The following is a 26,324-nucleotide window of genomic DNA, read 5'->3' on the forward strand; positions in this document are numbered from 1 at the left end:
TGTCGGAAAAGCATCAAAGTATCTATTTCAGAGGATACAATTTGCTTAGGGTAGGAGAATTACACCCCTAAGACGGAGATGCTTGATTTCGGAACGTCAATTCTTTACTGGTACTATACGTCTATGGAGCACCCTACCATTTGATATGCAGGTTACCAGTAACGAAAATAAATTTAAAAACATGCTACACAACATTCTTCCTTAATATGAAATATATATAAATATTTTCTCAAATGTTGTTTATTTGTAATTATAGTTTTCCATATTTCTCAATTATTATACCCTCCACCATAGGGTATACTAATTTCGTCATTCTGTTTGTAGCTACTCGAAATATTCGTCTGAGACCCCATTTCTAAGTTCGGCCGGGCCGAAACTTGGGAACGCACCGCCATGGATTCTGCTAAAATTTTATACAAAAAAAGTTTAGTTGATGGGTATACCTTTATGGTTTATTGGACCGTATTTGGCGCAGTTGTTGGAAGTCATAACAGAACGAATGTGCAAAATTTTAACTAAATCGGACGAAAATTTTGGCTTTCAGGGGCTATATCAGGTAATAGACTGATTTAGACCGTATTTGGCACAGTTATTGAAATAGAACACCGCATGGAAAGCTTCAGCCAAATCTGACAAAAATTGCGGCTTCCAGGGGCTCAAGGGTCAAATCGGGAGATCGGTTTATATGGAAGCTATATCAGGTTATAGACCAATTTGGACCCTACTTGGCGCTGTTTTTGGAAGTCCTAACCGAACACTATGTGCAAAATTTCAGTCACGGCGCCCCACTACGAGGGCATATTTTTTAATGTCATATTTGTAATCTACTCTCGAATACCTTTTATTTGTGGCCCATATTGACATGATCGTCCAATATGCCTATTTGGGTAGTTTTGGGGTCGGGGGCCCCCTAGGTACTTGGCCCCAATTTTAAATATCATATTCGTACTCTACTCCCAAATACCTTTCATTCGAGTCGCATATTGTCCCGATCGATCCACTTTGATTTGTTCCGATATGAAACAATTATATAGCTTACTAGTTGACGCGGGCCCGCTCCGCTGCGCCTTCCTTTACTTTATATGGAACAAATGTTTCCTTGGAATATTTATGTATTTTCGACAATTAGAGAGCTTTTAGTGAAATACCATGCTACGACAATAGTATATCGCTTGACTAACAGTTTAACAATATAAGTGCCTTTGTCCGAATCCCATATGATCTTTATTGGTCTACGAATTTAAGTTTGGATGTCAGGTGTACTCTATTCTTAAAATACTTTATTTCAGCCCGCTACTCTCATGATATCTGATTTAGGGGTGTTTTCGGGGATGAGGTGGTCCCCCAGACACTTGGCCGTGAAAAAATATCAGCATCGTGCTCTTCTTTCAAAAACAATTTATTTAAACCCCATATTGCCATTGGCTTAGGGGAGTTTACACGATGAGGCGTTCCCCAAACACATGGCCCAAAATAGGTTATGAAATTCGTTTTCTAATCTTAAATACCACATATTGGTATGGTCGAAAATTTTTACCCTTTGCGGGGTGTTTTGGGGAAGGGGTGATTCCCTTACCCCATGGGTGGTCCCCCAAACACTAAGCCCGGAAAATATATCAGCAACGTGCTCTATTCTCATATATCTATATACCATTTATTTGAACCCCATGTTGTCATTGGCCTTAAAATTGGATATAAAATGCGTTTTCTAATCTCAATTGAACTCCTTATTGCAAAAGTCAGCAAATATGTTAGGTTTGGGGTTTTGGCCCTAAAAACTATAAATATTAAGTTCCACCCTCTTTAAGACCCAAATTGGCTTGGTGAGCAAATACGTCCAATGGGAGGTTGTTATGGTGGTGGGACGTCCGTTAGACAGTTGGTCCCTAATGTTGATATCAGATAGGTGGTCTACTTCCAAATACCTTTAATTTGAGCCCCATTGTTGTGGGGGTAGGTAGACACTTTTCCCGAATATTGATATCAGATTTGTGCTTTACTCTCAAAGACCTTTCATTTGAGCCCCATGTAGCTATGGTCGTAAATGTATCCCCTTTGGGGGAGGTTTTTGGCGAGAGGCGGCCCTCCAAACAATTGGTCTCATATTTGGATATCAGATTCGAATTTTACACTCAAATAGCTTTTATTTAAGCCCCATATTCCCATGGTCAGTAAATAAGTCCTGTTAGTGGGGTGTTTTGGGGAAGGGGTGGACCCCCAGAAACGTGGTCCCACATTTGGATATCAGATTCGTATTCTACTGACAAATACCTTTCATTTGAGTCCCATATTGCCATGGTCGGTAAATATGTCCGATTTAGGGGTGTTTTGGGGGTTGGGGTGGTCCCCCTAGCACTTGGTTCGACAAATGGATATCAGATACGTTTTCTTATCCTAAATACCTTTCATTTGAGTCCCATATTGTTGCGATTGGTCTAAATATATGTTTGGTAGGTTTTAGGGTGGGGCGGCCCCTCTAGGTACCCCATCCCAAATTTGGATACCAAATTTTAATTTTTAGGGTACTATATGAGAGCACACAAAATTTCGCTTAAATCGCACCACCCATCTCCATGATCTGGCGTTTCTGAAATTAGGGTAAGGGGGAGGGTCCGCCCCCTTCAGATATCAAAAAATGTAGTACCCTATTTTAACCACTGGATCATTATGCACCATCTGTGAAAATTTCAAGAATATCGGTTCAGCCGTTTCTGAGTCTATGAGGAACACACAAACAAACAAACCTACAAACAAACACAAATTGATTTTTATATATAAGATTTGTCTTTCCCGACCAACCTACGCAATCTGTGAAAAAAATCTTTTCAGCCGCTCCTTAGTCTATATGGAACAAACAAATGTACAAATGTTCAAACAAACACAAATTCATATTTACATTTAATTTTTTTCATCAATATACTTTTCTGCGAATATATACAAACATGTAGGGAATATATTCAGTTTTTTTTTTAAGAACATAGGCTAAATGTTTTTGTTCAATCTTTAAAATGTTTAGCTAAAAATCAAACCGGTTATTTTGACAGAATAAAGCAAACACTGTCTGCTGAATATTAGTATATCTGCTATTATAGCAGTAGTTCTGCGATTTCACAGCAGCAGGCTTACTGCTGAAAAGTCTGTTGTTTGCTGAAAATGACTGTTGCTTAATTATGAAGGGGATATTAGAAAAAAAAATACAAATGCAAAATGGGTGTCTCATGTATATGTCTCAGTTTTCGTTATAACACATAAGTTAACTTCTCAGTATTTTTTCATTGTCAAAAGATTTTCTTAGAAACTTGGAAAAAAGTAAATTTTTGAATATTATTTAAAACATTTCACTGTGCTTAAATCTACTGTCAAGGCCTACAGAACTAATAAATTTCCAAGAGAATTAACGCTGCTTCCTATTGACTGATGGATTTCGACCCTTTATCACTCTAAGCTCCGTATCAATTGCCTTAACTAAATCGTTTCTTCGGAATAATTATTTTAAGATTGTAACAGCCCAATATTTACAAACATGTTTAATGCCCTCAATAACTTAATTGTATAACATCCCAATGTTCAAAATAAACATATAACATAATAAAAGCTCTTGCCAATGTTGCAATGTAATGTTACAATGTTACGTTCTGATAATCGATACTTGTGACTGTCTCTATCTTGTTTTATATCGGTTATGCTTACACTCTCTTCTCAAAGCTCAATATGATCTAATTTTATGTACTCCTGTTCGCTTAGAATTTCGATGGTTAAGGATAATTGTTTTTGTAATTTTTTGGAATATGAATTTGGTTTTCACTCTAGAGGGTTAAATTGATTCTGTAAAAATCTTAATAGTTATGTACATGTTAAGCAAAATGATCATTCTTGTCTGACTGATGAAAAATAAAGTCGCCTAAACAAAAACTCGGTGTTTTACATAGAAGGTTAAAAAAACATAATTTTTTAAAACCCAAAATATTCGCTAAGACTCGGGAAGATCTTAAGACTACCGTGGCTAGCGAAATCCTAGGACGAATACTGTGCAGTATTGCCTTATTCTTGTCTAGGAATACATATAAAATAAAATAAAATCTAAATTATTTAAAAACTAATGTAAAGCCCTGTGGTCGCACAATTATCCTGTCCAGGAGGACTCATCCTTTACTATTGGCGCCCAACGGAAAATTTTAGAAAAATGGATTTTTTATACCCTCCACCATAAGATGGGGGGTATACTAATTTCGTCATTCTGTTTGTAACTACTCGAAATATTCGTCTGAGACCCCATAAAGTATATATATTCTTGATCGTCGTGACATTTTATGTCGATCTAGCAATGTCCGTCCGTCTGTCCGTCCGTCCGTCCGTCCGTCCGTCCGTCCGTCTGTCTGTCGAAAGCACGCTAACTTCCGAAGGAGTAAAGCTAGCCGCTTGAAACTTTGCACAAATACTTCTTATTAGTGTAGGTCGGTTGGTATTGTAAATGGGCCATATTGGTCCATGTTTTGATATAGCTGCCATATAAACCGATCTAGGGTCTTGACTTCTTGAGCCTGTAGAGTGCGCAATTCTTATCCGATTGGAATGAAATTTTGCACGACGTGTTTTGTTACGACATCCAACAACTGTGCCAAGTATGGTTTAAATCGGTTCATAACCTGATATAGCTGCCATATAAACCGATCTTGGGTCTTGACTTCTTGAGCCTCTAGAAGGCGCAATTCTTATCCGATTGGAATGAAATTTTGCACAACGTGTTTTGTTATGATTTCCAACAACTGTGCCAAGCATGGTTCAAATCGGTCCATAACCTGATATAGCTGCCATATAAACCGATCTTGAGTCTTGACTTCTTGAGCCTCTAGAGTGCGTAATTCTTATCCGATTGAAATGAAATTTTGCACGACATGTTTTGTTATGATATCCAACAACTGTGCCAAGTATGGTTCAAATCGGTCTATAACCTGATATAGCTGCCATATAAACCGATCTTGGGTCTTGAATTCTTGACCCTCTAGAGGGCGCAATTCTTATCCGATCGGAATGGAATTTCGCACGACGTGTTTTGTTATGATACCCAACAACTGTGCCAAGTATGGTTCAAATCGGTCCATAACCTGATATAGCTACCTTATAAACCGATCTTGGGTCTTGACTTCTTGACCCTCTAGAGGGCACAATTCTTATCCGATTTGAATGAATTTTTGCACAAAGTATTTCGTTATGATATCCAACAACTGTGCCAAGTATGGTTTAAATCGGTTCATATCCTGATATAGCTGTCATATAAACAGATCTGGGGATTTGATTTCTTGAGCTTCTAGAGGGCGCAATTCCTATCCGATTTGGCTGAAATTTTGCATGACGTATTTTATTTTTACTTTCAACAACTGTGTCAAATAAGGTTCAAATCGGTTCATAACCTGATATAGCTGCCATATAAACCGATCTGGGATCTTGACTTCTTGACCCCTAGAGGTCGCAATTATTATCCGATATGCCTGAAATTTTGTACTATGGATCCTCTCATGACCATCAACAAACGTTGTTTATTATGGTCTGAATCGGTCTATAGCCCGATACAGATCCCATATAAATCGTTCTCTCTATTTTACTTCGTGAGCCGCAATGGGCGCAATTCTTATACGAATTGGCTGAAATTTTACACAGGTCTCCAACATATAATTTAATTGTGGTCCGAACCGGACCATATCTTGATATCGTTTAATAGCAGAGCAACTCTTTTCTTATATCCTTTTTTGCCTAAGAAGAGATGCCGGGAAAAGAACTCGACAAATGAGATCCATGGTGGAGGGTATATAAGATTCGGCCCGGCCGAACTTAGCACGCTTTTACTTGTTTTTTAATTAAATTGAAAATTTAAATCACCAAAGCAATAATTTTACTTCACGTGGGTTTATTGGTCATCATATATTGGACTCATAAGCAACGGTAAATCATCATTTGTGTTGTGGTTGTTGTTGTTGGGAAAGTGATCAATAAATGTTGTTGTTGTAAAATTGGACATCGGTGATCTGCATGAATGGTTTAGTTATAAGGAAACGGTAGGTGGTATTTACTATAAAATATTTAAACAAACTTCGTCGGGTGAGGTATGCCAAGAACAACGATGATTCCAGAGCAAGCACTCGCTGGAGGTTCAGGCATTTCTTCAAATGTTCCAAATTCTCCTCAAATCCCATCTAATGTCTCATCTACTGGCAAACAAAGTTCTGCATCTATGCGAAATAACTCCGTCCAAACTTGTCCTCAAACCCCATCTGATGCACCGTCTACTAGCAAACAAAGTTCTGCTCCTTTGCAAAGCAACTCCGTTCAGACGAAATCTAGATCCAGTTCCAATTCCGTCCCCGTAACTGTGAGCCTTTCAGAAAGCCAATTTTCTCACATTTTTTCCAATTCTGCCCGTCAAGAAAGTCGTTCAACTTTTAGCTCTTCTAGCACGTTTCAACGGTGGTCGAAACACAGCAAAAGTTAAAGATTTTATAGCTATGATTTTAGTGTACAAAGAGGCCGAAAATATGTCAGATTTCATGGCTCTTCTTAGTCTCCCTTTACTACTTGAAGGTTATGCATCCTCTTGGTGGCAAGGCGTCAAAATTGAAGCCGGAACCTTTTCAGATGCCATCGCATTGTTGCGTGATGCTTTTTCGCCACCAAAACCAGATTGGAGAATCTGCTCTGAAATATTTCAAGATAAACAGAGACCTTATGAGTCGACTGATAGTTTTGTGTCTAGAAAGAGAAGCCTTTTCGCCCAATGGAAAGAAAGACTTCCAGATGATGATTTTTTCACAAATTAGTGTTAAAATCCGAGAGAAAATTCCTGGTGAAAGCGTCAAGTCTTTCTTAGAACTTCTATACAAACTCGAAATATAAAATAAATGAAAACAAGTAAAAGCGTGCTAAGTTCGGCCGGGCCGAATCTTATATACCCTCCACCATAGATCGCATTTGTCGAGTTCTTTTCCTGGCATCTCTTCTTAGTCAAAAAAGGATATAAGAAAAGATTTGCTCTGCTATTCCAGCGATATCAAGATATAGTCCGGTTTGGACCACAATTAAATTACATGTGGGAGACCTGTGTAAAATGTCAGCCAATTCGAATAAGAATTGCGCCCTTTGGTGGCTCAAGAAGTAAAATAGAGAGATCGATTTATATGGGAGCTGTATCGGGCTATAGACCGATTCAGACCATAATAAACACGTATGTTGATGGTCATGAGAGAATCCGTGGTACAAATCAGGCAAATCGGATAATAATTGCGACCTCTAGAGGCTCAAGAAATCAAGATCACAGATCGGTTTATATGACAGCTATATCAAGTTATGGACCGATTTGAACTATACTTGGCACAGTTGTTGGATATTATAACAAAACACGTCGTGCCAAATTTCATTCCAATCGGATAAGAATTGCGCACTCTAGAGGCTCAAGAAGTCAAGTCCCAAGATCGATTTATGTGGCAGCTATATCAGGTTATGAACCGATTTGAACCATACTTGGCACAGTTTTCGGATATCACAACAAAACACGTCGTGCAAAATCTCATTCCAATCGTATAAGAATTGCGTACTCTAGAGGCTCAAGAAGTCAAGACGCAAGATCGGTTTATATGGCAGCTATATCAGGCTATGAACCGATTTGAACCATACTTGGCACAGTTGTTGGACATCATAACAAAACACGTCGTGCGAAATTTCATTTCAATCGGATAAGAATTGCGCACTCTAGAGGCTCAAGAAGTCAAGACCCAAGATCGGTTTATATGGCAGCTATATCAGATTATGAACCGATTTGAACCATACTTGGCACAGTTGTTGGATATCATAACAAAACACGTCGTGCAAAATTTCATTCCAATCGGATAAGAACTGCGCACTCTAGAGGCTCAAGAAGTCAAGACCCAAGATCGGTTTATATGGCAGCTATATCAAAACATGGACCGATATGGCCCATTTACAATACCAACCGACCTACACTAATAAGAAGTATTTGTGCAAAATTTCAAGCGGCTAGCTTTACTCCTTCGGAAGTTAGCGTGCTTTCGACAGACAGACGGACGGACGGACATGGCTAGATCGACATAAAATGTCACGACGATCAAGAATATATATACTTTATGGGGTCTCAGACGAATATTTCGAGTAGTTACAAACAGAATGACGAAATTAGTATACCCCCCATCTTATGGTGGAGGGTATAAAAACATACAGCGGATGTGTGTTACAAACGCATTGAAATAGAGAAAAGGGGAAAACCCGAAGAGAATAAGATAAATTGTTATGGGTGTGGCGCTGTGGGATATTACAGATCCAATTGTCCAATCTGCGATAACCGTAACGTCTTAGGAAGCCCAAAAACTCTAGATTTTAATATCATACAGACAACCCTCGTACGCCACGACGTGACCACTGTGGAAATTAATGTAAACAGCTTGAATGTTGAAGCTTATTTGGACACCGCAGCGGGAACCAGTGTGGCAGGGTACTACCTGTTTCAAAAACTTGTTGAAAAAGAAGTCAAATTCCAAAAAGTTTTTGCAGAAATAACTTTGGCAGATGGAGCTGTTCGAAAAGAGGTTGTCTGTTTTACAATTGTGGACATTATTATAGGAAAACGGCTAAAACGTATAAGGTTTACCTATCTTCCAAATGCCAAGCGCAACAGGACAATTTTTGGGTACTGACTTTCTAGAGAAGGCGAGCATTGTTATGGATTTAGCCCAAAGGGTCTGGTACGAAGGACGAACCAAAAGAAATTTTAAAATTTAAACCGAAGACGGCGATTGTTAAAGACATCGGAATTAGCCAAGCCCGCATACAAGATGCACAACCGAAGTCATCTTAAAATTTACAAGAGTTTATGTCATGGTTTGAGTCCAATTATGAAGAAAATCCACCGTCATTGGAACAGCTGCACTCAAAGCCCGAAAATTATTCGCCTGGAGATTTATTTAACATTTTTGAAGACTCATTGCCAAATGCATTCGAAATGCCACAATCGGCTGATTTATTTCCTCCTTTGAAGAAAACTCGTAAAGATTCAGAATCTTGGAGCTCGTTGGCATTAAAACTGAATTCCAAAGATTTTAATATATGTGGCGACGAAAATTCATATCTGCTAGAAACCCAAAAACAGGAGCTGCTGTTCTTTTTGGACATCCCATGAGGATATGAGATAACGCACAAACCAAACACTGGTAGTCATACACCTATATCAAGTTCGCCATATCGAATTTCAACAGCTATGAGTGAAAAGTTGAAGACGGAAATAAATTCCATGTTGGCAAAGAGCATAATTGAAGAGGTTGAATCCACTTGGGCTTTTCCCGTCGTCCTTATACCGAAAAAGGATGGTACCATTCGATTCTGAGTCGATTACCGAAAATTAAACGCAATTACAGTTACAGACACATATCCATTGCCACGTATGGAGGATCTTTTACACGCAGCAAAAACAACACCATATATGTCAACCCTCGATTTAAAATCAGCATATTGGCAAATACAAATGGCAGAAGACGATAAGTTGATAACGACTTTTGCAAGTCCTATCGGAATTTTTGCTTTTAAAAGAATGCCTTTTGGCCTTAAAAATGCGCTCGCAACTTTCCAAAGGATAATCGATCAATTTCGTTCTAGTCTCCCAAGCATATTAATTCTGGATTATTTAGACGACATTATATTGGGTTGCCCAAAAAGTAATTGCGGATTTTTTAAAAGAAAGTAAATGCATTTTTAATAAAACTTAGAATAAACTTTAGTCAAATATACTTTTTTACACTATTTTTCTAAAGCATGCTAAAAGTAACAGCTGATAACTAACAGAAGAAATAATGCAATTACAGAGTCACAAGCTGTGAAAAAATTTGTCAACGCCGACTATATGAAAAATTCGCAATTACTTTTTGGGCAACCCAATAATATGTTCACAAGATTTTCCTTCCCATATCGAGGACCTAGACTTGATATTTAAAAGGCTTAAATTCATCGGATTTCACCTTAACAAGGATAATTGTTTTTTCGCTAAGCCGTAAGTGAAATACTTGGACCACATTTTAACACAAGGTGGCTTAAAAATCCTGAAAAGTCATCGGCAATCTTGAATAGACCAATTCCTAAAAATGTAAAACAGCTTATGTCTTTCTTACAAACATGTTCCAGGTTCATACCTGATTTTGCCAAAATATCAAAACCATTATCAAACCTAACAAAGAAGCTTGCTGTATGGAAATGGAACGAAGAAGAAAAAAATCGCTTGAAAAGCTAAAAAAATTGCACTCATCACCACCAATTTTGCAACAAGTGGAAGAGGGTCAGCTGTTCTTCTTAATGGCTGATGCAAGCAATTATGCTATCGGGGCTGTTCTACTTCAGGGGGAGACAGAGGGCGAACAACACCTAATTGAATATGCCGGCCGCCTTCTCTTAGCAGCGGAACGAAACTATTCCACCACAGAGCGCGAAGCTTTAGCTGTTGTGTGGGCAGTTCAGAAATTTCGCGGTTATATTGAGGGTTCTGAGGTTTCTATACTGGCAGATCATAAACCGCTGAAGTGGCTATTCGCTTTAAATTCCCCAACGGGCCGTTTAGCTAGATGGTCCTTGTTATTACAAAGTTATAATTTTACAATTAACTATACTCCCGGAAGTTTGTCATAGCCGATACATGATCCAGACCACCATGTTCTCACGAAGTATGCATCGAAACTTGCGAATGTAATGCTATAGATATTGACTTTCCGAGAAAAGGACTTGAAGACTTTCGTGAAGCGCAGTTAGAAGATGATGATTTAAGGCACATAATTGCATCATTCGAAAAGGATGACGAGGATGTAATTAGACATACAAATCGTGGATATATGATGCTTGAACAGGATTCAGAGAACAGACAGTTGGTTCTTCCAAAATCACTTCGTGATGAAATTTTATATAAATACCAAAAGGATCCAATATCTGAGCTTTACGGAAAGTTAAAACTACTAGCCGAATAACAGCACTATTTTATTGGCCAGGGATAAGAAACGATGTTGCGAACTATGTGAAATCCCGCGAGGAATGTAAACGTTATAAGCTTCAAACATGAAACCATGGATCTCTTTGGAACCTTGCCAAGGAGATATATGCAGTAGATATATGCAGTAGGTGGGTAGAGTTATTTGCTCTTAAGGATGCCACTGCGGAGAATTGTGCTTTAACTTTGTAGAATGAAGTGGTTTTGAGATATGGGGTTACTCGTAGAATACACGCAGACAATGGCACCCAATTTATATCGGCATTAATGCAGAAACTAGCATTTTGTTTGGGAATTAAACAAACATTTACCCCTATCAATCATCTGCAATCAAATCCGGTTGAAAGGAAAAATCGCGATTTGAAAGCGCAACTTTCTATATGCGTAGGTACAGACCATAAAAAATGGAATATAATGCTACCAGGCATAAGATCTGCAAAATGCGACAGTACGGAACAAACACCAGCGTATCTTACATACGGAAGATAGCTTCGAACATGGCCCGATCTTTGGAAATCTTCAATGAAGTTCAAATTAAAATGCAGGACAAAAATAAGAAGTTAGTCGATCTTAAGCATAAGCCAGCCAGATTTTCAAATCGGATGAACAGCTTCGTCAACATCATAAACAGCAACAACACGATCAGAATCGTCAGCAACATGAACAGCATAGTCAACCACATAAACAACAACAACATTACCAAAATAGTCAACAACAAACCGAACAGCAACCTCAGCAACAGCAAAGACAACAGGGTAACCAACAAGGATTCCATTTTAGAGAAGTGCGATCACCAGCACCAAGAAGGTCTGCCTGTTTGGCTAAAAACGTTTAATATAGTTCAGTTACATCATCGTGGCGATTAATGCAACTGAGGGGGGTTGTAACAGCCAAATATTTACAAACATGTTTAATGCCCTCAATAACTTAATTGTATAACATCTCAATGTTAACAAGTAAAAGCGTGCTAAGTTCGGCCGGGCCCAATCTTATATACCCTCCACCATGGAGCGCATTTGTCAGTTCTTTTCCCTGCATCTCTTCTTAGGCAAAAAATGATATAAGAAAAGAAAGAAAGAAAAATCTGCTATTAGAGCGATATCAAGATATGATCCGGTTTAGCCCACAATTAAATTATATGTTGGAGACCTGTGTAAAATGTCAGCCAATTCGAATAAGCATTGCGCCCTTTGGGGGCTCAAAAAGTAAAATAGAGAGATCGATTTATATGGGAGCTGTATCGGGCTATAGACCGATTTAGACCATAATAAACACGTATGTTGATGGTCATGAGAGGATCCGTCGTACAAAATTTCAGGCAAATCGGATAAGAATTGCGCTCTCTAGAGGCCCAAGAAGTCAAGACCCAAGATCGGTTTATATGGCAGCTACATCAGGTTATGGACCGATTTGACCCATACTTGGCACAGTTGTTGGATATCATAACAAAACACGTGGTGCAAAATTTCATTCTAATCGGATAAGAACTGCGCACTCTAGAGGCTCAAGAAGTCAAGACCCAAGATCGGTTTATATTGCAGCTATATCAGGCTATGGACCGATGTGAACCATACTTGAGCCCAGTTATTGGATATCGTAGCAAAACACGTAGTGCAAAATTTCATTCAAATCGGATAAGAATTGCGTACTCTAGAGGCTCAAGAAGTCAAGACCCAAGATCGGTTTATATGGCAGGTATATCAGGTTATGGATCGTTGTGAACAACACTTCGTGCAAAATTTCATCCCAATTGGGTAAGAATTGCGCACTCTAGAGGCTCAAGAAGTCAAGGCCCAAGATCGGTTTATATGACAGCTATATAAGGTTATGGACCGATTTGAACCATACTTGGCACAGTTGTTGGATATCATAACAAAACACGTCGTGCAAAATTTCATTCCAATCGGATAGGAATTGCGCACTCTAGAGGTTCAAGAAGTCAAGACCCCAGATCGGTTTATATGACAGCTATATCAGGTTATGAACCGATTTGAACCATACTTGGCACAATTGTTGGATATAATAACGAAACACGTCGTGCAAAATTTCATTCCAATCGGATATGAATTGCGCACTCTAGAGGCTCAGGAGGTCAAGACCCAAGATCGGTTTATATGCCAGCTATATCAAAACATGGACCGATATGGCCCATTTCAATACCAACCGACCTACACTATTAAGAAGTATTTGTGCAAAATTTCAAGCGGCTAGCTTTACTCCTTCGGAAGTTAGCGTGCTTTCGACAGACAGACGGACGGACATGGCTAGATCGACATAAAATTTCACGACGATCAAGAATATATATACTTTATAGGGTCTCAGACGAATATTTCGATTAGTTACAATCAGAATGACGAAATTAGTATACCCCCCATCTTATGGTGGAGGGTATAAAAATAAACATATTGTATAACATAATAAAAGCTCTTGCCATTGTAACGTTACGCTCTGATAATCCATACTTGTTACTGTCTCACTTTATCTTGTTTTATATCCGTTATGTTTATACTCTCTTGTCAAACTTCAATATGATCTAATTTTATGTACTCCTTTTCCCATAGAATTTCGATGGTTAAGGATAATTTTGTTTGTAATTCTTTCGAATATAAATTTGGTTTTCACTTTAGACGGTCAAAGTGATTCTGTAAAAGTCTTAATAGTTATGTACATGTTAAGCAAAATGATCATTCTTGTCTGACTGTTGAAAAATAAAGTCGCCTTAACAAAAACTCGGTGTTTTACATAGAAGGTTAAAAAACATAACTTTATAAAACCCTTTATAATAAATTTAGAATAAAATAAAATCTAAATTATTTAAAAACTAAAATAAAGCCCTGTGGTCGGACAATTATCCTGTACAGGAGGACTCATCCCTTACAAAATGTAAATTAATCAGGGTCATCATATCGGGGTTTTACAATTGTGTTTCCGAGTCCTTAATATATTTAATTTCATTGCTGGTGGAAGTCAAATAATTTAAAATTAAATATTTCTTATTATTCTTCGGAAACCCCATTTATTATTAGCTAAAGTTTTTCCGACTAAAAAGCAAATTATTATATTAAATGAAAATGTTTACTTACTTTACTTTGATTGGCTATGACAGAATATTTCTTCCACTAGCCGAACGTAGAATAGCGTTCCAAGCGCCTCGATCTTCTGCGCTCATTCTAAAATCTCTGACACCAAGTTTCGAGGTGTCTCCCACAACTTGATCTTTCCATCGGTTTTTTGGTCTTCCCGGTTTGCGTGTACCACCGTGTTTGCCTTCAAAAGACTTCTTTGCTGGAGCTTCTTCATCCATTCTGACAACATAACCTAGCCAACGCAGCCGTTGTATTTTGATGCGTGTAACTATGCTATCGTCGTCATACAACTCATACAGCTCGTGGTTCATACGTCGCCTATATTCTCCGTAAACGCAAACTGGTCCATATATTTTACGAAAAATCTTTCTCTCAAATACTCCAAGCACTGCCTCATCAGCTTTCACAAGTACCCATGCTTCAGAACCATATAACAGCACGGGTAGCATCAGTGTCTTGTAAAGTGCAGTCTTCGTCTGTCGAGAGGTGGCCTTGTTTTTAAACTGCTTACCGCGTCCACAGGTTGCGGATGGTGGAAAGTGGAGTAGCTGCAAATGCGGCGGCGGGTGCCAGTGCCACCTGAGGAGTCAGGTGGCACTGGCTCTTAATTAAATACTGAGTGCCAATGATACTCGAGATGACAAGGCGAGTTATTGGCGCCTTCAAACAACCAATGGCCAACATCAGCGTCTGTTCCCAGGTTAGGGGCGGCGAGCGTTGGATCTTGGAGCAAGCGGCTCGCCACAACGAGGGATACATGCAATCCCACAAACCAATGCGGTTGGGGCGCTGGGCCAGTAACCCGCCCCCGGAAAACATAGAACTACTATGAACAACAAAGGAATAGTAAAAACAGACCCCCAACGTTGACGACCCACGCAAACGAATGAAAATGTTTAGTTAATATTTTTTTTACGGACAAAATTTCAAATAAAATAAATAAACCAAGTCGGGCGATGCCGACTGTAGAATACCATACACCTACCCTATATGTACAATGTGGGGCTAGAATCAATTCTGAAACAATTTTCATGAACCTGATGTTTTCAGATGGGTTATTAAACAAACCGTATCAATTTTCAAGCAAATATGTTCAAACTTTAATAACAACATAATTGCATATTACCCAAAATTTGACGAACATATATATGAGAGCTATATCTAAACTGAACCGATTTCGACCAAACTCCTAATTTCCGAGGAAAGCGCTGTACAAAATTTTGACAAGATTGGTCAATAAATGCGCTTGCAGTGGCTCTTGGAGTAAAAATTCAACAGTAATATTAAGTCATAAGAAAATCCCTCCTTTATTACTCAAACCCTAAGTGAAACCTAAACTAATTCTAATCGTTAGTTCCCAATATAAATTTTGCTATCTTAAACTAAGTGTAATATTTGCTACTTAAACTAAAAATGAATTGCTCTACTTACCCTAATTAAAAGCAAATAATTGATTCTTAAATTTTCTAACTAAAGCTAACTATAATTAATTATTCAATTCTATTGGCTACTTATATCTAATGACATCTAAAACCACTGAAAAATAACAAATACAATAAACAATTACAACAACAATGAATTTAAACACCTCATTATCCCTCTTTTTATTCCGAAAGGCAAAACCCTTAGTTTGACCCCAAACATTTGGTCCATTGCGAACCGAATAAGTGTTTTTTTTATTTAATTATTAAGAAAATAAAAATTTGTAAAAAGTTTAACAAAATTTCTGTAAAATAAGAAAGACCCAGTGACCGAAACATAAAAAGAATTTTGCAACAACACATTATCAGTGATCCACCAGTGAAAAGAAAAAGAGAAAAAAGAGAAAAAGTGTTTAAAAAAGGGTTGGTTACATACAACCGTACATACAAACACGTATGGACGGACGGCCAACATAAAACGGCCAACAACACACAAATAAAATTAGTTCGGTTCATATTTACAAAAAAAAAAAAAATAACACATCAAAAAAAAAAAAATAATTGATTTATTTAGCGGTTTTAGTGATCTAAATTTGGTTGAAGCACATATTTTTATTAAATTATTGATAAAATGTTGCAACCAAATGAAGATCAAAACCAAATAACAAAAAAGAATAACCTAGTTGCAAAGTGACAAATAAAGTACATTAAGACTCACATAAAACATAAACCAATAAACATAACAGGGTGACCCGTAAAAAATAAAAATAATTAAATAAAACTTATAATTTGCAATATAACCCGAAATAGTTAAAATTTGTTCTTAACCAATAGAAAAGCGTTGTAGCGATCCGAAAAACTTAAAATTGACCCGCGAACAGAAGTGAAAAAAAGTGGAATTCCACAAATTTTGTTAAAAAAATTTTGCTTGTAAATTTTTTGATTTTTTTTTTCTAAAAATCATACATTTGTCAATATGTTAACTTAAAAACCAAATTAAAGTGTTAAAATAGAATTGTGGGTTGCAGTAACATTCATCCTTTTAGGACAATCCTTGTAAAAATGTCCCATTTGGAAACAATGGAAACAAGATCCCGGTGGACGTCGAGGCTTATTGCAGGTGTTCTTCATATGTCCAAATTGAGAGCAATTGAAACATCGTATGCCTTTAGTATTGTCACGGCCTTCTTTATGAGTACTGACTGTTTTTGACCTGCGTTTCTCGTATCTATCTATTCCATGCATCAATTCTTGTAATGAGTTTGATCCGTATAGAATGGATATGTTGTTGGTTTTATCTTCCATTCCGTCTATTATAATGTCAACCAGTTCTTGCTCGTTGATTTCGCCTTCTGCTGCAATAGTTTGCATTGCTACTATATAGGCAATACACGGCTCTGTTGGCTTCAACTTGCGCAAACGCAATTTTTGATAAACTTCTTCTTGCGTTACCGTTCTCTTGAAAATGTCTAAGAGCGATCTCTTCAACTCCTTATATTCTTTGTAATTTGAATTTTCCATGAACTCTCGCGCAGTTCCAACCAGCAAATATCTTAAGCACATATATTTTTCTTGGTCAGTCATATTTATAGTGTAGCTTTCAAAAGAGTTTATCCATTTTTCAATATTTCGTCCATCATTCCCAGAAAATTTCGGAACCATCATAGAGAGCTCGTCATAATTGATATTTGTAGAAACCTTTTTTCCACCGTTTTCTAAAGATTCAATTTGGTTTCGAAGAGCCAACATTTCTTGCTTCAATCTCAAAACTCTAATTTCACTCTCTAGTTCATCAGCTTCACGGGATAAAACGCTTGAACGAATGAAAGGGTCTGTTACCTTTGATGGAACAGAAGGTCTAGAAAATTGTCCTCGAAGTAAGTTTGCAGGAACAGAAACTGAGGAATAATTGACGGAGGGTACGGAAGAAACAACACAAGAAGATACGGAAGGAGGTACGGAAGTTTGTGTTTGCGGAAGAACATCACAGGACACGCCAATTGCTCTATTGTTAAAAGCGACACCCAATGTATTTGTATTCATTAAATCGGAAATAACTGATGAAGTCCGGGCGGCAGAAACAGAAGCAGCAGTCCCTGAAGTACCAGGAAATTGTCTTTGAACTGTATTTACAGGAACGGAAGCAGAAGAATTATAGACGGAAGGTACGGAAGAAATTACGGAAGGAGGCACTGAAGTCTGTGTTTGCCGAAGATTTGCACAGGATACGCCAATTTCGCTGTTATTAAAAGCGACACTCAATGTATTTCTAGATATTAAATCGGTTGAAGTCCGTGCGGCAGAAAAACAAGCGGCAGTTCCAAGAACCAATTCAGTTTGATTTGTGGACTCACCATTACATTGAAATGACTGAAGCAAATTTTCAGGATCGGCAGTTGCGGAATTAATAACGGGAGTTTCATTCAAAGTATTGGATGACATTGTAGTGACAGTTACAGATGAATTCCCAGCAGAATCAGAAGAAACCACATTTCCAGAAGGCAATTCAGTCTGCTTTGATGGACCACCGTTAACTTGCAAAGAATCATATAATGTTCTCAATTGTGCAATTGACGCTGTTTCTGGAAATTCCACATTTGAAGCTTTCAAAGCTGAAAGAATTCTTTCTCGAGTAGGGCGTGAATCCATAAAAAAAAAATTTTTTTTTTTTTTTGAGTCTTCTTTTTTTTTTATTTATTTTTTTTTTTTGGGAACCCCACACCTGAATTGTAAAGCTTCTGTCAACAAACTGACTCTTTTTATTATATTTTTCAAACAAACAACATTAAAGGAACAAGCTAGTCTACTTAGTTTCATCAAAAGTTTCTTATAAATACGAGTATAACAAGTCATCATATTACAAATAATAATAATAATAAAATTGTGCCTTCTCAAAAAAAAAAAAATCACCAACAAAATCAATTTCGTGCGTTCCGTGTAAAAACACAAAAACAAAAAATACACGCTTTGGGATAAAAACTGTGAAAAACCCGTAACAACCGTTAAATTCCCAAAGCCTCACAAAATCAAAGACACTAAAACAACAAAAATTTAACACCCTAGCGACACAAAACTACAAAAATGCGCCAACGAAAATTCGGAACCCAAGCCAAGCGCCCACATACACACACATTCACATATACACAAACATTAAAGAACAAGCTTCAAAGTGAGTGCCATCTTGTTTTTTTTTCTATTAAAGTGCTCGTTGGGTATTATATCACTCATAACCTTTTTCAAAAAAGGTGAAAATTCATACATTTACCCAGCGTACTTTAATATTGTTTTTGATTGTTTTTATGATTATGAATAGCTAGAAAGGTCGTCGGATTTTTTTTTTGATAGAAATTATATTTGACCCAAATTGAATTTTACCCCGATTTCAAATGAGTTGTAGGGAATTTGGGACAGACATCCACAGCATTTTATTGAAATTTTTGAGACAATAAATGGAGAAGTGTGTAAAAAAATATAAAGAAATTTTTCAAAAAGATTTTTTAAACCAGGAATTGTTTTTTGTGTCAAAGATAACGAAGAGAATATTGCGTGCTGGCCTAAATTATGTTCGAAATTTCAAAACTTCATTTTATTGCATAAATTTAAGTGGAAACGGTCGGAAAAGACTGTGGTTGTTTGTGCAATATTTTGTTGTTTTTTTATACAGAATACAAATTGACCCAGCGAGTCAAAACAATATTGTTGTAAAGATTCGGCTAAATCTGTGTGCCATTTTTTGGAAAAATAGCGTTTTTTTTTGGAAAAGCGTTTGTTTTTATTACAACTTTTATTATAGCGGAATTGCATTACTGGGTTATTGGAGGTTGAAATATTGGGATTATATTCCCTTGGTCTCCAGGGTTTTGAGATTCTTCTATCCATGCGTGCGCCATTGGTCGAGAAAGGATATCTTTCTTCTTGACTACATCCAGAACAAATTTAAAACACACTTTTTTTTAGAGAGCAACGGTACATTTTGGCTGAGCGTGATCCCCAAAAAATATTTTGAATAGGTCCCTATACCAGTCTGAATTGTCATAATCTGGCCCTGGCAATTCCGTAAGAGCATATCAATAACAGTGCATCGGCTAGCACACTTAATGTTTCCCTAGGCATTCAGTCCTCCTTTTCCCCCTTTTAATAAGCTGTCTTTAGCGACATACCTTTGTTGCGAAAGGAATTAATCCACGATTTCTTTTTTACCTTTTATGCGATATTTTTAAACTCATTTAAGAGGATTTGAAGCATTGCATCAGGTGGGTTTAAACTTTCAATTCAAAGGTCTTAAATATGGACCTGGTTTCCGTTAGTATCACCCCAGACATTATTTACCCCATACCTCTCAGGTATAGCATTTTAACTCCCATATTTAATTTGTTTTCTTTCAGTCTTCTGTGGTTGTCAAGACATCTGATCCTGATAAATTTGTTGGCATTGTTACAAAATCGGCAGACCTTCTTCTTGAACATTTGCATGTGCTCTCGCAAGAGTCCCTAGATCATGCTGATCTCTCTGTATTAACAGCCACCATAGGCGCTGCTTCTTTAGTACGAAACTGCTTAAATGTATATCTTCAGGCTTGTACAACAAAAATATGTCCGCCCAAAGGTGATGAGAAAGGTGGAGCTTTAAAATTATCTCTCAAACAGTATTCCCAAATGTCTGAGGCCTTGGCCGAACGTTTGTTGGATTTGCATTGCCGTCTTTTACTTTTGTACATAGTCCAGGATGCGGATGCCTTGCATTGGGAGGATACCGAGCCCTTCTTTGAATCCGAGCGAGGTTCATATACTATACAAATGTGGTGGTTGTATATGTGCGGCACCAAAGATGACCTTTGGAATTCCGTGCCTCCCAAGATGGCTCAACGAATATTCGGTGGCATGCTTAATGAGACCTTGAGCGTTTTGACGGTACGTTATTCGCAAATCGTTACCAGCAACGCTCGTGCTCAATTGCATTTGTGTGACATTTGCAATTTGCTGTTCTGTGTTGCAGAGTTGTTACCACATGTTAGCGAAAGTGGGGAGGCATATGTGGGTAAGTAGGTAACAGAATGCTTCAGGCTATAAGGGAAGAGTAGTTTTTGTATCGTATGCAATACCTTCCCTGTCTTTATGATGGAGAATGTCATGAGTCTAGCATTAACATCGAATTGATGTAATCTGCAGTATTCTTGGCGGCAGAACGTTTGCCTCCAATTCTTTCAAGCCACCCAAGCATAGAGAAAAATTTTGTATCTTTTCTTCTTAATTATGTTGATCTTTGTGTATGTGATATTTTTATTGTGTTGGTTCGCTGTTAATGTTGAACAAAGTGGAATTTGCATCTAATTAACATATCATATCCACTCGTATGAAGAGATGTGTTCAGAAAAAACTGTCTTTCCAGGCTTACAGCTAAATAACCAAAGTGTCATTATCCGCGACATACATGCAAAATGCCGAGAACTTTTCTACTGCCTTCTGTTGCGTGGCGCACCACTTGGAGTCCTCTCAAAGGTTTGTTGTCTGTGTTAGTACTTTTATTTATTACTTATTTTAGCTTTAATTTAAGGTAGACTAAATATTTCGTTAAAAAACACAAATGAGAATGTAATTATGTTGTTTTGCCGAACAAATTTCAATCTTATATATAAAAATCAATTTGCGTTTGTTTGTAGGTTTGTTTGTTTGTGTGTTCCTTATAGACTCAGAAACGGCTGAACCGATATTCTTGAAATTTTCACAGATGGTGCATAATGATCCCGTGGTGAAAATAGGGTACTACATTTTTTGATATCTGAAGGGGGGGCGGACCCTCCCCCTTACCCTAATTTTCTGAAACGCCAGATCTCGGAGATGGGTGGTGCGATTTAAGCGAAATTTTGTGTGCTCTCATATAGTACCCTAAAAATAAAAATTTGGTATCCAAATTTCGGATGGGGTACCTAGGGGGGCCGCCCCACCCTAAAACCTACCAAACATATATTTAGACCAATCGCAACAATATGGGACTCAATGAAAGGTATTTAGGATAAGAAAACTTATCTGATATCCATTTGTGGAACCAAGTGCTAGGGGGACCACCCCAACCCCCAAAACACCCCTAAATCGGACATATTTACCGACCATGGCAATATGGGACTCAAATGAAAGGTATTTGCCAGTAAAATACGAATCTGATATCCAAATGTGGGACCACGTTTCTGAGGGTCCACCCCTTCCCCAAAACACCCCCCTAACAGGACTTATTCACTGACCATGGGAATATGGGGCTTAAAAAACCTCCCCCTAAGGGGACACATTTACGACCATAGCCACATGGGGCTCAAATGGAAGGTCTTTGGGAGTAAAGCACAAATCTGATATCAATATTCGGAAAAGTGTCTATGGGGCCACCCCACCCCCACAACTCCACCCAAACCCCATAACACCCCTAAATCGGACATATTTACCGATCATGGCAATATGGGACTCAAATGAAAGGTATTTGCTAGTAGAATACGAATCTGATATCCAAATGGGGGACCACGTTTCTGGGGGTTGACCCCTTCCCCAAAACACCCCCCAAACAGGACTTATTTACTGACCATGGGAATATGGGGCTTAAATAAAAGGTATTTGAGTGTAGAATTTGAATCTGATATCCAAATATGGGACCAAGTGTTTGGGGGCCGCCTCTCCCCAAAAACATCCTCCAATGAGGACAAATTTACGACCATAGCCATATGGGGCTCAAATGAAAGGTCTTTGTGAGTAAAGAACGAATCTGATATCAATATTTGGGAAAAGTGTCTATGGGGCCACCCTACCCCCACAACACCACCCAAATAGTAAGTATTTGCTGACTTTTGCAATATGAGGCTTAAATAAGAGGGTTTTTAGAGTGGAACACGAATCCGATATATATTTTCAAGGCTAACTCACTGAGTGGCCGCCCATCCCCCAAAACACCCCCCAAGCCGGTCACGTTTGCCGACTACGGATATATGGGGCTCAAATTAAAGGTATTTGGAAGTAGACCACGTTGGCCAGGGACCAGGTCCCACCACCATTACAACCCCCAATTGGACGTATTTACTCACCAAGCCAATTTGGGTCTTAAAGAGGGTGGAACTAAGTATTTATAGTTTTTAGGGCCAATACCCCAAACCGTACATATTTGCCGACTTTTGCAAAAAGGAGTTTAAATGAGATTAAAAAATGAATTTGATATCTAGTTTCGAGGCTAATGTAAATATGGGGTTCTAATAAATGATATAGTTATATGAGAATAGAGCACGTTGCTGATATATTTTCCGGGCTTAGTGTTTGGGGGACCACCCCAATTTCCAAAACATCCCTAAATCGGGCATATTTGCCGACCATGTCAATATGGAGCTTAAATGAAAGGTATTGGGGGGTAGAGAAGAATTGATACCCCACTTTCGGAAACAATTTTCTAGGGGCTACTGCTTACCCAAAATACCCCACAAACAGCAATTTTTTAGTGACCATCGCAATATGAGGCTCAAATAAAGGTATTTGGGAGTGAATACGAATTTGATATCCAAATGTAGGACCATGTATTTAGGGCATCACCCCTTCCCCAAAATACCCCCCAAAGAGTAAAAATTTTTCAACCATGCCAATATGTGGATCAAATGAAAGATATTTGGGATTAGAAAACGAACTTAATAACTAATTTGGACCACGTGTTTGGGGGACGCCTCATCGTGTAAACTCCCCTAAAGCAATGACAATATGGGGTTTAAATAAATGGTATTTGAAAGAAGAGCATTATGTCGAAAATGAATTGCGAGAATAAATATTCCAAGGAAAATTTTGTTCCATATGAAGTAAAAGAAGGCGCAGCGGAGCGAGTCCGGGTCAGCTAGTTACATATATGAACGGATTCCACGACGCACGAAATTGTACATGCTTATAGCTGAGGTGTTATCTAGATTATTGGCATTTTTTTCGTAAAAAATGGCAATTTCATTGTTTCGTCGCTATACAGAAAACTTGGCCCAGCACTATCAATTTTGCTTACTGTACTGGAAAGAAGACTTAATGTAAATGCGTTTTAAGTGAATTTTGTTTTCTATGAGGAGATCTGTGAAGTACAATATTGGCATGTTTAACATAAAACCTGGAAAAAGCCTTCGAATTCTCAAAACGCAAAGCTGAGACCCCGAACTTTATAACATATTTTCATTGCCTAAAGTAATAACAATTTTTTGTGCCATCCAATGATTGATGTCTCTACGGACATTTTACAAAAAATGCAAAAATTTGAAAATTGCACCATAAATGCGCTTTTGACAGCCCGAACAAAAATGTATAGGGCCGAGATCCATTCCAAAATGGCAGACTTATTTCCACTTATTTTTATCCATCCCATTGAGCGACGTTAAATTTATGAGAAATTCATATCAAAAAGTTTACGTACATTATGAAAACAAATAATTATTTTTTATAAACAAATAAAGTTTTATATGATGCTCCCAATTGTCGATTCACGCTTCTAGCTACAATTTGGGGTTTTGGTTCCCCTGTATAGGCCCACTCTTCTCATAAGATGGATTTTAGGCCTTCTTAAGATGAAATCGTTTGTTTCAAGATACTTTCTTCGAGTGATTCTCCGATTTGGTCTATCGGATTCTTGGCAGATGAATTTACTGGTGTAAAAATCTCTTAAAAGTAACTTCATTGTCATGTTCCAACTCTACAAGCCGTAATTTTTAGATCAACGGTTAGTGAAAAAAAAAACATTGAGTAAATTTGCCACGTTTTTCCACGTTTGATTCCAAATAATTACTGAATAAGGAAGATAAAATTAAGATAAGTATGTTTATCAATTTTCCCACTATTATAGCTGGTTTAACAAAGCCAGAGTACCCCCAAACCGTATGAAGGTAATGTCATGGTCTAAATGTTAAATGATATTTTTTTTCGTTCCTGATAAATAAGTAAAAATCATGAAGCTCGAGGTAGTGTGTAGTGAATCTTCCTTTATTTCACGATATTTCACTATTACAAAAGCTTAAACCTTTATTAGTTGTACTACCATCGTCGAACGTTTATATTGCTCTTCTAAGAAGAGGGGTACAAATTCTACAAATAATAAATGCAAATGAAAAAAAAGCACATTTTGGGTTAAGTGCCTGTGGGCTGCATAATCTTAATCTTTTGAAATATACCTTGCATTCAACCGAAATGTATTGACAAGTGGTTTATGCCAATAATGTGGAGTATATTTGAAGTCAATTTATTTTTCAAACTTTTTTCGTTTTCATAGATATTAGCGCGCAAATCCTTGGTTAGGAGCGAACCACTACCTAACGCTGAGCTTATGCTCTACCCGCGATTTGGGTACAAACCACAGCCACCACGTTGCTCCCCACTGGGGACTCACCATTGCCAGGCTGGAACCGAAGTTCTGGAGCTCCTGACACCCGTGGTACCAGATTGAAGTCTCCGGTCAGACTTTGTAGCATAAAAAGACTACTACCAGTTGAACCCCAAACTGTTTCGGACTGGTCATCTGGAAGAAAGGAATTCCCCTAAGCCGGCTTTAAGCCAGCATACGAAAGTATGCACCGAAAACAACATAAATCAGGACGATATACACAAACGTGACACGGCAGACCTCACGGGCTACGCCACACATATCCGCTCCAACATGGGACTCACAATCAACGGATGATCGAAAACAACCACATTAGTTATGGAAAATAACGATGGGCAAACACCGCAGCATCAACATGGGCAAGGTAGGTGCCAGGCCATGTCATGCGCAGTACCAAATCACTCGGTCGCGCCAGTAAAGCAACACCGCGTCATGGATAATTAGCGTGTATTCATGCCTCCACTAAGTCTTGTCCGTCTCCTAAGAAATACTTCCCGGGAAGATGTGGCCAGCCTTGCAACAGTCGTCTCGTTTTCAAGGGCCCTACAGAAATCCCACACCGCCTCGCGCCTTAATCTCAAATGTCTGCATAGAACTGGCATTCCGTTAGTACATGCCTCCAGTCCTCAGGTCTCCCATAGTTGCACAGATCAGTAGCGGACAAGTTCCTCTGATGCAAAAATGTATTAAAAAAATCATGTCCCGTCAGTATGAAGCCCAGACTTAGGCCGAAGCCAAAGTTCGGGCGGTCTCGTACGAACGACGCGTCACGAACATTGTCACTGTTCGTCCATCTAGTTTTCCACCTATCATCAAGATGCTCCAAGAGGAGTGTCTTGAGCCGCCTAACATCTCTATCTGCAAGCTCGGAGGCAGTGAACCAATTCTCACGTACTAATGGAATTCCCTTTTTCACACTATACAGAACGGACATGTAGGTTAAGTCAGGTTGAAAAGAGGGTGCACCCCATGCCACTATGGACAAACACATAAGCGAGTAATCGGGTTGTAAGTGCCGGTATCTGTTAGACGCGAAAGCCGGGCAATGACAAAGGAAATGCTCCAATGTCTCATCATCTCCACATGCCCTACATAAGTGAGCGATTTTACATAAGTGAGCTCGTAGTCTTATGTGTCTCGTTATGATACCAATAGATATACTGATCTCCTTCTTGCTTCCTTTCAGTATTACCTCGTCTTCTCACGATCTGAATCACCTCATAGGATTTTCGCCGTCCTACCGACCGTTTCGCTGTTCACACAATGTTGCATGTGCATTCGTCGCCCACTCCCTTAACTCGGACTGTGTCTACCCGAAAGCCTTCGGGTAAATCAAGTATATTAACGGCAGTCCTCCGGCCTTCACCGCCAAATCGTCTGCCCTTTCATTTCCTCTTAACCCGTTATGGCCCGGCACCCAAA

General features: G+C 38.3%; 1 protein-coding gene across 3 annotated transcripts in view; it reads left to right on the top strand.

Moving 5' to 3' along the window:
• LOC106093356 (uncharacterized) overlaps positions 1-26,324 on the top strand; it is a 163,965-nt gene that overhangs the window by 93,960 nt on the left and 43,681 nt on the right. For all 3 annotated transcript variants that reach the window (XM_059360396.1, XM_059360397.1, XM_059360398.1), the window contains 2 exons: positions 19,919-20,570; positions 20,922-21,031. In XM_059360396.1, the coding sequence (XP_059216379.1) occupies positions 19,919-20,570; positions 20,922-21,031 (762 nt within the window). The remainder of the gene's footprint in view (positions 1-19,918; positions 20,571-20,921; positions 21,032-26,324) is intronic.

The sequence above is a fragment of the Stomoxys calcitrans genome, chromosome 1 (assembly GCF_963082655.1).
Source record: "Stomoxys calcitrans chromosome 1, idStoCalc2.1, whole genome shotgun sequence".
In the NCBI taxonomy this organism is placed as follows: Eukaryota; Metazoa; Arthropoda; class Insecta; order Diptera; family Muscidae; genus Stomoxys; species Stomoxys calcitrans.